Below are 13,948 nucleotides of genomic sequence, written 5' to 3' on the forward strand. Positions count from 1 at the left end.
TTACTCCAGATTTATATACATTTATGGAAGCCCTTTTTTGCAAGACCTATTCATCTAAAACATGCAAAACTTATAATTTATCACCTAAAAAAGAAAAGAAAAAAACAAAATGACTCGTTTTCAAGGGAAAATAAAGTAGATCAAATGCAATGATGAACAGCCTGCTCAGCGCTTCTATATATTGTCTAGCAATAAGATATACAATTAAAAAAGCTATAACTAGTAAGATACAATGTAGCAACAAATGACCGTCATACTTTTAAACACCTTTCTGGGCATCTCTGGGTCACTTGACCAAGCCAACCTTTGAGCTCAAACTAGAATTTCATCATTCAGGTGTAATCATGAATGTTATAATCCTAAATCACAACTTTTAGATCATGAATACATTGAATTTGGATCTGTGGTTTATGTTTGTCATAGAGTCCACGGTGTAACCTGCTGAGAACGGCCACCATTGAGTAACTCTCACACTTCAGTGGCAGAGGACACTGACTGTGTTTAGTGTTTTTTTTTGGTAATTTTTATTTTCTAATTTCGCCCTGCAGTTATTTAAAAGCTACCTCTGTTGTTAATCTATTCAACTCTTTTGACCCAAACTAAACGCCGTTGTTTGATGTTAAACCGTTATAAAAGGACAGTGGAGGTCGACACAGCGATGTTGCATAATGTAGGTGCAAATATTCAGGCCAAACAGATGAGTCATTTCCTCACAGCACAGTCGCTGCAGAGGCAGAGAGGGAGCCCGTGTGGGATATGCATGTGTGCGACTAATGTGTTGCTGGTGTGTGTGAGTGTGTGTTGTGTGAACACGATTGTGTTCTATGTAAATAAGTACATATGAATCTTCTGTTTTATTGCATATGTCAACACCAGTTTGTTTATCTGTTTGCTGTATCGGTTTGTGTTTTTTTTCTGTGTATATGAGGGTTTATTACGCCTCTCGAGTCTGAATGACTATCACATAAACATTTTTTATCTTCTGTAAATGTTTATATGTCATGTTGGATATGCATATGTTTACGAGTGTTTGTTTAACTGCCATGAATGCAGCAATAAGTTGATATTTGCCGCCTGGATGCACAAACTGCCCCCAGTACATCTGCAGGGGTTGTGAAGGTTCTTGAGCAACAGCAGTGACTCAGTGGTTTCTTGGCCATGTGCTTAAAAACTCACTTCACGACCCAACTTGTGTTGGAGAAAATAAACTCCATCCTTTTTCTTGCTGCTGCAGCGGTCACAGATACCGTCACGCCCCTCTGTGTGTGTGACACGGCAGCAGGTGGCATCTCTTTGCATCAGCATCTTCCAGGTGGCTCAGCAGGCCATAACACATCACTGACTCCTTCTGCCCTTAGTTCAGACAGCCCTGCCACTGCCAATGTTTGTGTGTGTGTGTGTGTGTGTGTGTGTACATTGGGTTTGTGTTTTTCACATAAAAACAGCTACTGACCCCTACAGAAAGTTCTGGGTTAAAGGACCAGCTGTTCTTGAAAGTTCTGTCTTCTCTCCATCTGTTTACTTTTGCAAAGTCAACGCTTTCCCCAAACTGGGTGCATTATCAACACAAGGTCCAGAATCTTTCTCACAGCTTGGGAAATTGGGCTGAAATGTTGCTTTTCTTCACTTTAAGACAGTTATGAAAGGAAAAAGAAATATAAACAATGACTCTTTGGGATTGGAAGAATGTCCTTCAAACTAATCCAACAGACTGTGACTGTGGAGCCATGTCACTTTGGACAGGGTAAAGGAGAAGAATGAGGGGGTTGTAACAGAATGATCTACTGTAGCAGGGTATACATTTCCATGTATCTTATTGAAGTTTTCATGTATTTGAAATCAAAAGTATGGTTCCCTTACAACCCCAATGAACTGTTTCACTTGTAAATGTATCACTACATCCCCACTTAATCCCAGCCGGCTGGCAGGATGTGGCTGGAAGGAGGCCAGCTTGTGTTGTTATAGATTTGTGGCAACGATCTCGATGGTGAATATGCTGTTGGCACTCAGCAAACAAACGTGTGGGGAATGACTCCCTTTACTGTCCAAGATATTTTAGTTTCCAAAATGGATCCTGACTCATCTTAACTGGACAATGGAATTTAAAGCAACAACATTGCATATGCTGTGTATTTAAACAGCAAGAACAACTAACAAATGCAACTAAAACTGTTACTGCGAAGGGTCAACTGAAAATGTACAGTAAGTGTAAAAAGCCAAATGAGAGCAGCAACACTCCCACTCCCAACTGTAGAAAAAAAATTTTTCATATTAAACACAGCATGCATGTGCAGCTGCACACACAAACACAATCGAAAGAGTGCTCTGTGCCGTCCAGTCATTCCTCTAAACAAACTGTATTTCGAACTGTCACACAGCCTGTGTTTGCTGAACTGCTAACCCCCCCCCCCCCCCCAATCAGGTGATTTGATTTCCTGAACCCCCCACCAGGAAAAAAAAAACATTTGGAGTGTGGGCAATTAGCACCAAGAAGAAAAACAAACTGATGAAAGAGAGGCTCATCTGTCTGAGTGTAAGAGCCTGTGACGGCTCGTTTGGTTTTATTTGTCATGCCAACGGCAGTCTAGAAGAGACAAAATGTCTCGCTATTAAATGATTATTGGTGTTATTATTCCTGACAATATTCCTGTTTAAAGTGAATTTGGAACTCAACTGATATTAATCTGATTTAAATGAATTAATTCTAAATGTTTTTTTGCCCGAGGTTGACAACCCGCTTCCCCTGATAGTCTGTGTGATGCTCAATCAAAAGTAGATAAAACATAGCAGGGACCAACATCCTGCAATCCTCTGATTAAATATTGTAGGGATAGTCATTTTGCCACAAAAGGTGCATATTGACAAACAGATTAGGATTATCAGCCAAAAATCTGTTCTAAGTATTCAGCACCTGTCTGATTTTTGATTTGGTGTCATAGCCCGAAATGTTTATTTCGGTCTCAGTGTTCCTAGCCAATTGTACTGTGTAACAGCAGCAGACAACAGGAACAGGGCTTTATACAGAAGTGTTTATAAATGTACTAAATGCTAAAGCAAGCTCCAAGTATCTAGCGAGAAAGTCTTTTGCTGGTTTCAGCTGCTACTGTAAGTAATCAGATATAACCCCCAGTAGATGTAAAGACTTAAGGAGTACTAAAATAGAGCAGTAACACAATTTGAAATAGTTGACTAGGCTGCAGTTCGCTTAAATGCTAACTAAGATATAGCCTACTGTGAATTGCTCGAATTGGTCAAACACATCACCTATCGAAGCAGAATTTACCTATAAAATGCCGGCAAATTTGCCCAACCAGGAATGTTTCAACAGTTCTCCCTGACTCTTCAGGTGTCACACAAACACACACAAATCACTCTCCAGATTCCCCTGCCTCAACTTTTTTCAGTCAGCCTGACATGTCTCCTGGTCAAAACACATTGATTGAATTTAGACATGCTTACTATTTTGGATAATATATATATTTCATAGTTTTAACTTACCATTAGTTTGATAAAACATGACAGGAAATCCCAAATTAAAGGTTATTTGAAGAGTTTCTTTTCTGACTTTTCATGTGTCCACACAGGTTTGCGTCAAGTTGTTCACGGTTGCTTCATTCCTTTCACGTCATTGCAGCTCTTTTCACATATAGAGGAATACCTCACATACTGTACAGAGTATGTCAGGGTCTTCTCATGTAGAAAAATACAACCATTTGATTGACAGCCATGTTTATCTCACGGGGATTCCCTCTGTACTGCCCTGCCAGGCTGTTGCAGAGGAGAAAATCCCTACAGATTGGAGATTGTCAATCATTTGCCATTATTATATAAAGGAGAGATAAAGCCCAAATGTGAAATATTTTGGATGAACTATAGCAGCAAAGATGTTTAGATGTACTTTATGGGGGTTTAGATGCAATACACCAATGCATATTGTTATATCTTGTTTTTGTCTTACGTCTTCATATCTTACAGTACAATGACATACTTTCTGGTAGACAAAGATTTGCTACGTCTGTAAACCCCAGCACTTGTTGCACTGAGCCAAAGTCATAAATTGTTTACTCTTTTGTCTAATTAGTTTGACACGATTGTGGCCTTTCTTTTTAACATTTTGTTGGTCAAATTTACCAAAACCTGAAGATTTTAATTGCACTTTTTGAAAAGCACTAAATTTCACTAAAATTATGACTGCCTGATAACCAACCCTGGTTGGATGTGAGTATAAACCTTAGATTTTTTAACGCTGATATGACTGAGAAAGCCTCGAGGAGAATCAGGAGTTACCAAACTGGATCTTTGGTTTTCTGTAAGTTAGATTTCAGAGAATGCCTTTAGGTTGGCTGCTGTCACTCCATGGTGGTTACAACAGAAGGGACTCACACAGTGTGAAACAAACAGGAGAGTCCTCAGGGAGTGTTGCTGGACCATGATGACATATAAAATATTGATACATCAATCATCTTCAGACTGACACTTTCGTTAAACTGCCTGGTCAAGGACGTTTATTAGGTACAGAAGTTTGTGAAAGTGTTAAAAAAAAAACCATTATTTTAGGGCCAGACAAAATGAGCCTCTAGGATAAATACATACTTCTCTGCAATGTTTGCTCAAACATCTGTGAGAAGGCACACAGTGCAGAAAATGAAATGTAGATGGAAAAAGCCAGACGGCAATCATTCCACTCAACTGAGTGCACACAATGAGATGTGCATCAAGCTGAGCTGTTTGATTGAGATGTCAAACACTTCAAAGGTTCAATTGTAGAAACTAGAGACTGAAATATACATTTTCAGGTCAGGCTGGCCAATGGCTATGGACTGATATATCTGTAATACAGATACTAAAATACTGAAAAGAAAAATTCCTCAGCAGTCACCACTGACATCAACAGACACAGACTTTAGAGCTCTTTTTTATTAAATCATGCCACTGTGTTTACACTTGTCATGCTTACAATAAGAAAACCAACAGTTGTTGCCTGAATATTAATGTAATTATGGGACATAATGAGTGGTTGCAGAAAAGGATTGTTATAGTCCATATTTTGCTGCAGAGTTTAGCTTGAACAGTTGGTTATTTTTGACTAAAATCTCCATTTAAAAGCAATAATAAATAAAAGATTGTTTGTGAGTAGTTCAACACTTATTAGGAGTTTCTAATTCTCTGTTCTATGATATATGCAATGTCATATATGATGATAACATACAGATGTTTACGGATTGGCCATGGGGGAACATCGTTTGTATAATCTTGCAAATAAGTGAATTAAGAAGTCCAGCATTCTGCTTTTATGGCAACAGAAAGCTGAAGGCTTCAGTGTTCTATTGTCTTCTTGTCCATTATCTCAAGTTAATGGCATCATTACTTTTGTGTGTGTGTGTGCAGAAAATAAGCATGTTGTCATTGTTAAAAGTTAATTTGCAAAACCTCGAGGCTTATTGAACAGAATCAGAGTACATACAAGAAGCATTTACAGATACAATGACATCATGTTCACAACAAACACAACTGGCAGACCATTTTTTTTTGGAGAGTCCAAAGAGTGAATTTTATAAAAGTGGGACAAAGTTGAACTTGTATGTCACAGTTAAACCTTTAAATGTAGCTGGAGTCATGTTTTGGTTTAAATTCAGTGTTTTGTCACATCTGTCCAAGATATGGCTCTGCACCACTGTGCCGTGCAGCCTAGGTGTCTGCAGAGGGCAAATATCATTACTGCATATCAATTTATCAGGATTACATTGCCTGCCTTCTCGGCTCATTTCTCTGAGTCGGGTTAAAATAGGTTGATATCCACCATAAAACATTATTCTTACATGCCAAGTCAGCTGAAAGCCGGTTAAGTGTGGAGAAACTCATTTGAATTGCTCACAGAGGCTGCCCACCCAAGCGCAAAGGCTTTAAATGAATTCCAGCAGGAAGCGTGTGCTATATGAAATCTACATGTCGGGTTAACAAAGCCTGTGCTTAAATGGTCAGCTGTTGTGAACAGGGTCATATTCAGTATGTTGGTGAAAATAACAGTTAATGCTGACGAAACGAATGATTCTGTTCTGGGCTAAAGGGCATTAATAAAAATAAGTAATATCACAGTCAGTCCCATGCTGCTGCATAAATATCCCCTTTCAGCTTCAGGTCGCCATTTTCCTCTGTTAAATCTCAACATAAAAAGGACAATTATTACATTTTACAACCAACTCTCTACATGCTTTACAAAAGGCTGAGTGTGTAAATGTGTCCCACAGCTCTTTTAAAGACAGCAGGATGGTGAAGGCCATGCCTGCAGCATAGAAAGGTACAGCCCATATCAGCCTCATTAGCAGGGAGTGGACTGAGCAAAGAGCAGAAAGAGAAGAGAAGGACGAGATACCATGAAGGGGATCATCAAGGACAAAGGGCACTTAAAAAAAGTCCATTCGAAACCCCCAATCACTAACAGATTTATTTCAGAAATATTTTGAGGGAGGGAATTTACAAAATATGTAAAATAGTGTGTGTGAGGAAGTAGTAAGAGTAATATATCTTCATTTGTCTTACATATATAATAAGGACTTATTATATATATATATATCCCCTCCAGGGCTCTGCAGCTAATCCTAATTAATCCTTCAGGATAATTATGTTTTATCTCCTTCGTGGCCGCACAAGCAGAGCACAGGGAATTGCCTCATACTGTACACTGCACATTTCATTTTCACACTATCAATATTAGTCATTATACTTTACAATTAAAGCATGTTTCCATGAGTGTGTCTGTAATTAAGTACATGTGTGCACGTAGACATGACCTTTTACACTCACTTTAGTTTCCAAACCGGAGAATCGAAAAAGTATTTTGACTTTTCTGTTCATCACAAGAAGAATTACATTGGTGCAATATACTACGGTGGCTGCAAAGGGCCTAAAAGGGAAACAGATTAAAAGTTTTAAGGAATACAAAAACATGAGTCAAAACCAAAACATGACTACAATGGCTACAGGATGCAAATTAAATAAAAATGTCCTGCAGAACGCCAGAATAAATTTGGATTTTAACAGGGGGCTTTCTGCAAATACATAAACAGAATAATAAACACATAAACCCAAAAGACAAATGCAACTGAAAATCACTGCATATCATGACAACATGAGGCCTGTCAGGGGCCTACAGACATTGCAGGTTCATGTTGTCTCATTTTCTTTATTTTTATATTATTTGTTGTATTGACAGTAGACCTGTGATCTTTTTAAAAAATAAATAAAGTTGGTTACAAAAAGAGACCTTCACAGGAGGTTTGTGCTCTCTTTATCTTTTTTTACAAGAATCACTCTTGATCGTACGAGTGCACCTACCAGGAATGAAATGTAAGCATCTGTTTATCCAATATTTATACATGGGATTATCATCAATCTAAATTCATTCTTAAACCCTATGAGGTTATTCTGTCTCTCTTCCAAACTTTGTGGAAATCAATGCAAAGGGTAGATGTGGCCGAAATGGCAGAGGTATCTGATCACTGATTGTTCAATAATTCAGTTCTCTGACCCCGATCAACCCACAAGAGGTGCCCTTAAATCATCTCAATCCAACAGTGCAAATAGATCTGAGAGGCGTTCATGTTGAGCAGACCTAGTTAACAGACCTAGTTGAGCAGACAAGTTAACGTATGTCCTGATTAAAACTATCTGTGCAGTAAAATGACTCAAACTTGCTCTCATACAGGCAGCAATATGGCTGACGTCGGATTGAGTTTTTGTTTAAAATAAGTTATTTGAAATGCTGCAAAAAATGAAGAGAAAGTTATATCAGTCGTCCTGAAATAGATCCCAGATTTAGAGATGATTGGCAGCAGTGAGACTTTATATGAGTGATGGTGTTTATCTGCATACCGCCCCCCTCACTCTGCACTACATCCACTCTTATTATACAGAGCTGCTTTCTATTGACACACAGAAGTTTGCCCTCTCACAGACTGTTTGCACATTTGTCCAGTGGGTGACTGTGTGTATGTGTGTGTGTGTGTGAGTGTGTGTAGGTGTGTGTGTGTGTGAAAGGCTTAACTGCAGGCTTCTCTGTCCCCAGTCCTCTGTTTTTTTTAACTTATTATCCCCCAGTGTTTGTTTGTAGGTGTGTGTGTGTTTGTGTTTGTGTTTGTGAGTGTGTATGATGTCATCTTCTATTGATATTTTTGTGCACTGCATTCCTGTTTTGCTCAGATTTTTTGTCCTTTTCTTTGCACTCAGAATCAAACTCCTCTACATCATATCGAGGCACAAAGAGCAATGTTTTTGTATTCTGGCCAAAAAATGTATTTCTCTTTGTCATTTTTAGGCACCAACACACACCCACAGTGCACTTTATTATTTAATGGAGCTAAAACTATCTACAAAAGTATACAATAAGGCACACGCCCTTTTTCTCCTCCTCTAGCCACAAACAGGCAAATACAAGGAGCCCCCCCCCCCCCCCACCACCACCACCACCACCACCACCTCGCCCTTCAGATTTACTGTAATCGTTGAAGGGTGGAGGTAGGAAAGACAGCAAATGAATTCAAAATTGAAGGATGGAAAAGCACAGAGGGAAAAAGACTGATGGTGTTTAAGTAGAGAGGGTATGAGGGGCCAAAACTGACAGATGGGAATAGGAAAGAAGAGACATGACTGATAAGATGGGGGAGGTTAAAAGGAAGTTGAAAAAAGGGTGATAAATGAAGAAATGAAAAAGGAAAGAAAGAGAAACTGTGGGGCCGCGGAGGAAAACAGAAAACACCTCTCATTAAAGGGAGATTACAGCATCTGCAGGCTGAGTGTGCAGTGCGACTTTACAACCTCTGCCTTCAGCAGCTGATGATATAACACCCAGTTTTAAAGATCAATTTGTCACTTTTCATCTCCTCCTACACCTCATTCTCCTCCTCTTCTCTTAAGGCAGAGGCCAGCGATACCAGAGGAGGAGGAAGATGGAGGAGGGGGGTGGGAGGAACAGCTGGGTTTTGCAGCTTTATAGAGGGAAAGAGGTGAGAAAGTCGACTTCTATTTACGAGCACTTCGGCTGATGTCATACACCATAAATCCCCCCCTCTCCTCCTCTCGCCGCATGTTTTCCAGTTCTTGCAGTGAGAGCACAAAACAACACACTACTACCAGGCAGACCAAATCAATTCCTAATCTGTACATATGTCTCCCCCAACATGTGAACAATAACAATCGGCTTGTGCTTCAAGGGACAACACTAGTTCTTGAGGTGATCAAGAATCCACACCTACCAAAACAAAAAATAATACTGCTAACACGCTGGCTTAAAGGATACATGTTGGAAAGTCACAAGACACTTTTGAACTTTTGGCTTCCCAACTCTATGGATGCTAGGTAATTCAGAGGCTCACATTATATATATATATCGGTCTAATATCGGTATAATCGGTATAATATATATATTTATATTTATATATATATTGCTTATTTAAAAAAAAAAAAAAAAAAAACCTTCTAGCAAACCTGCTTGACAGCACAATGTTGATTTCCATGTAACTATTTGTAATTATTATGTGTTTGTTTTCTGTACTTTGAATAAATAACTGCGAGGTTCAGTCACATGTGGGCTAATGTACATTTGTCCCTGCCTACATGAGCTGAACAGAAAGGTGTTTAGCAGTAAAAAAATACAATTTGCTAAGTCCTTACTTAAATCCACATGACTATGAGTGAACCAGCTAAACGATATGAAAAAGCCCCAGATGGTCTTCTTTGATATGTCAGTAAATAATGTTTCCTCAGATGAGCCTTCATCTTCTGGGGGTCTCTGACATAAAAAAAAAAAAAAAAAAAAACTTCTGATCTTTGACTTGCATTTCAAAGGCTTAAAGGCTTGTGGTTGACAGAGATGAACGCTTCATGGTGACAAGCAAGGCGACCTTACTTCTCACTGTATAAAACACACAGAATACAAATCACGGGCTTCATGGGAGCAGATGGAGTGTGAGTTTCTTCACAGAGAGAGAGAGAGAGAGAGAGAGAGAGAGAGAGAGAGAGAGAGAGAGAGAGAGAGAAGTGAGATAATAGCCCACGGCTAATCCACTGCACACTGAAAACTCATTACTCCCTAAGACGAAACGGAAAAACTTGCTCCCCAAGACGGAAAGAAATACTCTGCTGAAGGTGAAGACCTTGGCACAAACTGTTTATTTCCCCTCATGTGTGAAATTTCTTTTTTATTCAGCTGCTTTTAACTCGTCTTCTTTGTTGACGAGGAGCTTTGTGCGAGCCCGGTGGTGGGCAGCCGTAGTTCTTAAGGACTCCCACTTGCACACCCGTCAGCACTGAACCACACACACACACAAACACACACACACACACACACACACACACACACACACACACACACACACACACACACACACTTGTCTTAATACAAGATGAGCACACAGCTACTGTACATGACACAAACAAACAAAACACAGACCCCAACAGCCATAAAGCAACACAACTGTTTGTTTGCACGTTTTAACTGCTGACTGACCAAACATTTAAACATCACTGACTATTTGAAGATACATGACAGAGAATTTTCCACCAATTCTTGCAACTAAAGTTACCAATAATTTCTGTTGCTGTAGAGAGAACAATCTTTTGTCAGAATAATGAAACTCGGGAATACACTGCTGTGCAATCCATCCTTGTCAATATGACGTTTGCATATTATGATTTCAACATGAAGGCTTTTTCAAATTGACTGCAACAGGTGAGCTGAACAAGTTTACTTAATGGTTAAAACAACTGAAGTTACTGATTTTCATGCAGATATAGATTGTTGTAGACTGCTGATTGTGGATGCCATTCATAACACTGAATATTACAGACACAGACATAGCGACCGTGTAGAGAAAATACAATCATAGTGAGTCTCTCTTTAGACTGCCTCTCTGCTGTATGAAAACCATATAGAGCCTTTGACCTCCACAACACAATCTACATATTCATATATGATAACAAGTTCGCATTCCTTCAAAATTCATTACAATTTTATGATAATTTCATGTCCGGGGAGCCGTTTGCAGCACAAGCAATTAGAAAGTCGCTCACATGCGGGATTAAAATGACTGAAGATTAGATTCTGTTTTGATTATCTTTTTCTTCCCTTCAGGTGTAAAATGTGTACTCAGCACGTGGAGATAAGAGTCACTGCAGGGTCCAGTCAGAGGCACCATCAACAGCCTGATTAATGTTCAGCCTGAGCTACAGTAAAGACCTGCTCTAACCAGATTTTCTGGCAGACCACAGTATGTGTGCCTGCAACAGTCTGTTGGACAGAGTGGTCAGCAATACTGGGGACCCACAGGGGACAATCCTTTCTCACTTCCTCTTCAGCCTCCACACCACAGACTTCAACTACACAGAGAGTACATGGATTTATCAGCAAGGGTGAGGAGGCTCAGTTCAGGGCTGTGGCGGGTGACTTCGTCACTTGGTGCAAACAGAACCATATCCAGCTCAAAGTGGAAAGATTAACTGATCGTGGATCTGAGGAGGGCAAAGGCACGGGCAGGCAGTCAGTCAGTGCTGGCATGGTGGAGGCTTACAGGTACAGGAGTATATTTGGATAACAAACTGGACTGGTCCTTGAACACTGGGAGGCTGAAAGAAGGGTCTGAATCGTCTCTACTTTCTGAGGACAATCTACGAGGGACTCCATCCGAACACACAGAATTTCCCCTTGTGGGATCAATAAAGTAAATATTTATCTTATTATCGTACATACCATGGTACACAGCTTCATTATTATTTCTTTAATTCTCTCTTGATGTTGTTTTTTTCTATATTCTTATATTTCTACTGCTACATTGTTTGTTCTGACAACTGTAATTACCTCATTTCTGCCTGGGGATTAATAAAATATTTCTGATTCTGATTTAACCCCTCTTGGTAAGCAGGCGGCACACGCTGGAACGTGAAATGCCCCTCTAGCCATCAAGGTTCAGTCTATCTGAGACATCACAGACCTGTTACAGTAAGCTGCTCAGTGCGCCCCAGTGGCCAAATAGGCAGCTGATGTGCAGGGAAAACGAAAGAGTGAGGAGGCAAAGGGGAAGAAAAGAAATGTAAAAAATAGTTTATGAACCGATATGAGAAATAAATAAAGAACTGAATATCAAGAAGTCAAGTTTGGACAAAAAAAGAGGGGGAAAACAACAGGAAAAGCCCAAACAAAATACGCACACACACACACACACATACACTCACTCAGACACACACTAAAAAAATTAATTCAACAAGGTCATTCTTACCTCCCAACGCTTGTTTCATAACGAAATTCATGGTGATGGCTTTTAATTCCCTGCCTTCTTTATCTGAGCGATGTTACATTCAATTGAAACGGAAAAGTTGAAGTCCTTTGTTGCCAGATCTGAAAAAGAAAACAAAAAAAAACCTTCATTACTGTCAGAAAATCCATGACCTTACTTTATAATTAACATAAAGTGCATGAATAAGACAGCCAAATGAATGACTTTATCATTCAGGAACATTAATCATGTCCGTAAAAGCCATTACAGGGTAAGGAGGTCACTACAAACTCATTCTTGAGTAAGCTACTGCAGACACACCGCCTATAAATTATTCACAGGAAATTATAGAAACGAGTTTAAAAGGTCTAAAACCAGCCCCAGTTAAAGCTTGCACGAACCCAAACAGCCACATTGGATCTGTATTCGGTGTTTTGCACGTTTCACCAATGATCAAGGACACCAAGGTCAATGGTTCAAACAAAAAACATGAACACATTTGGAAACAGAAAAACGCACAACAAGAAACAAAATCAACAGCTGAGAAGGTAGGTTCTTGGTCTTGATTAGATTTTTTCTCGCAAAATGTGGCTCTTTGTTTGATCAATTCAGAGTGTTTGGTGCCAGGCACTGACGGGAGTACCTGTCACGACAGTCAGGAATAACCTCTTTGTGGCAACGCGAGTTTGCAGAAAGTGTACGGTACGAGTCCCCAGCCTGGCAGGACTCTACATAGTAATGGATGTTGACTTAAACCTCTGCTATGCTTTTTTCCTGATCATGTGGTAAAACTTTCCATTCTCCATTGGAGGGACATTTGACACAGCCATCCCACTCCGGCATCGGAAAAAGGCTGCTCGAACAGTGTGTCAATTAAACGGCATTACCGGCAGATTCATGCATGTTCACCGCTACACTTGCTCTCAACATGTTACAAATCGACCTGATTGTGCAAGCAAAGAAACAGAGATGGTGCAAGCAAGAATACACATGCACTTCCTTGTTTGATCGGCGCCTGCTTTCAGCACCACCGCGAGTGGATAGCTCCCCCTCAGAACCGATGAATTGCACTCAAGCAGACGCATCATGCATCGATTTACCTCCGTCCGGCGACTGGCTGAAATCCTTTTCACACACTTCACACACACCTGACTGGAATGAAAAAAGCAGAGCTTCTTCAGATGCAGCACAGCCAAGTTATCCTGCAACAACACCGAGCTAATCTAACTGTTCGTCCCTTGCATCTCCAGGCTCCCGGGGCTGGGAAAAAAAGAGGGGACGTCCTTGGTGGTGGTGTTGGTGCTGGTGCTACGTCTTCCTGCACACACTCACTCTCTTACACACTCGCACGTAGAGAGAAAGAGGAGGAGTAGAGGGTGGTGATTTACGGAGGGTAGTCGTTCACACCGTGATGGAAAGAAGCGACTGAATCACTTGGAGGGGATGGAGAGAGAGAGAGACAGAGAGAGAGAGGGGGGGGAGAGAGGGAAACGTCCCACTAACGTCCCCCTGACCGAGAGAGAGATCAATTATTCAGCCTTGACGCTGGCTGGCAGCTCCAACAGACCGACCTCCCTCCTCTGCAGCAGGGTGAGGGACTCATTGAAAACAGTATAGAGCAGGATGTAAAGCGAGTATGATGGGATAAGTATCTTGTAGATGGATGTCTTATTGTTAGGCTG

The 13,948-nt window shown here is 40.3% G+C and overlaps 2 protein-coding genes across 3 annotated transcripts in view; both read right to left on the reverse strand.

The window, feature by feature from the left end:
* The window catches only part of LOC306829255 (complexin-2-like), a 49,451-nt gene extending 35,780 nt beyond the window's left edge, over nt 1-13,671 (reverse strand). Inside the window, exons 1-2 of one of the 2 annotated variants that reach the window (XM_079352220.1) lie at nt 13,415-13,671; nt 12,270-12,388 (exon numbers count right to left, since the gene is read on the reverse strand). In XM_079352220.1, coding sequence (XP_079208346.1) covers nt 12,270-12,300 — 31 coding nt within the window. In that variant the 5' untranslated portion in view covers nt 12,301-12,388; nt 13,415-13,671. Of the gene's footprint in view, nt 1-12,269; nt 12,389-13,366 lie in introns of both variants that reach the window. The other variant, XM_079352219.1, reaches the window with a different exon arrangement.
* The window catches only part of slc49a3 (solute carrier family 49 member 3), a 285,285-nt gene that overhangs the window by 171,173 nt on the left and 100,164 nt on the right, over nt 1-13,948 (reverse strand). The window lies entirely within an intron of this gene.

The sequence above is a fragment of the Symphodus melops genome, assembly GCF_947650265.1.
Source record: "Symphodus melops genome assembly, chromosome: 9".
Taxonomy (NCBI): Eukaryota; Metazoa; Chordata; class Actinopteri; order Labriformes; family Labridae; genus Symphodus; species Symphodus melops.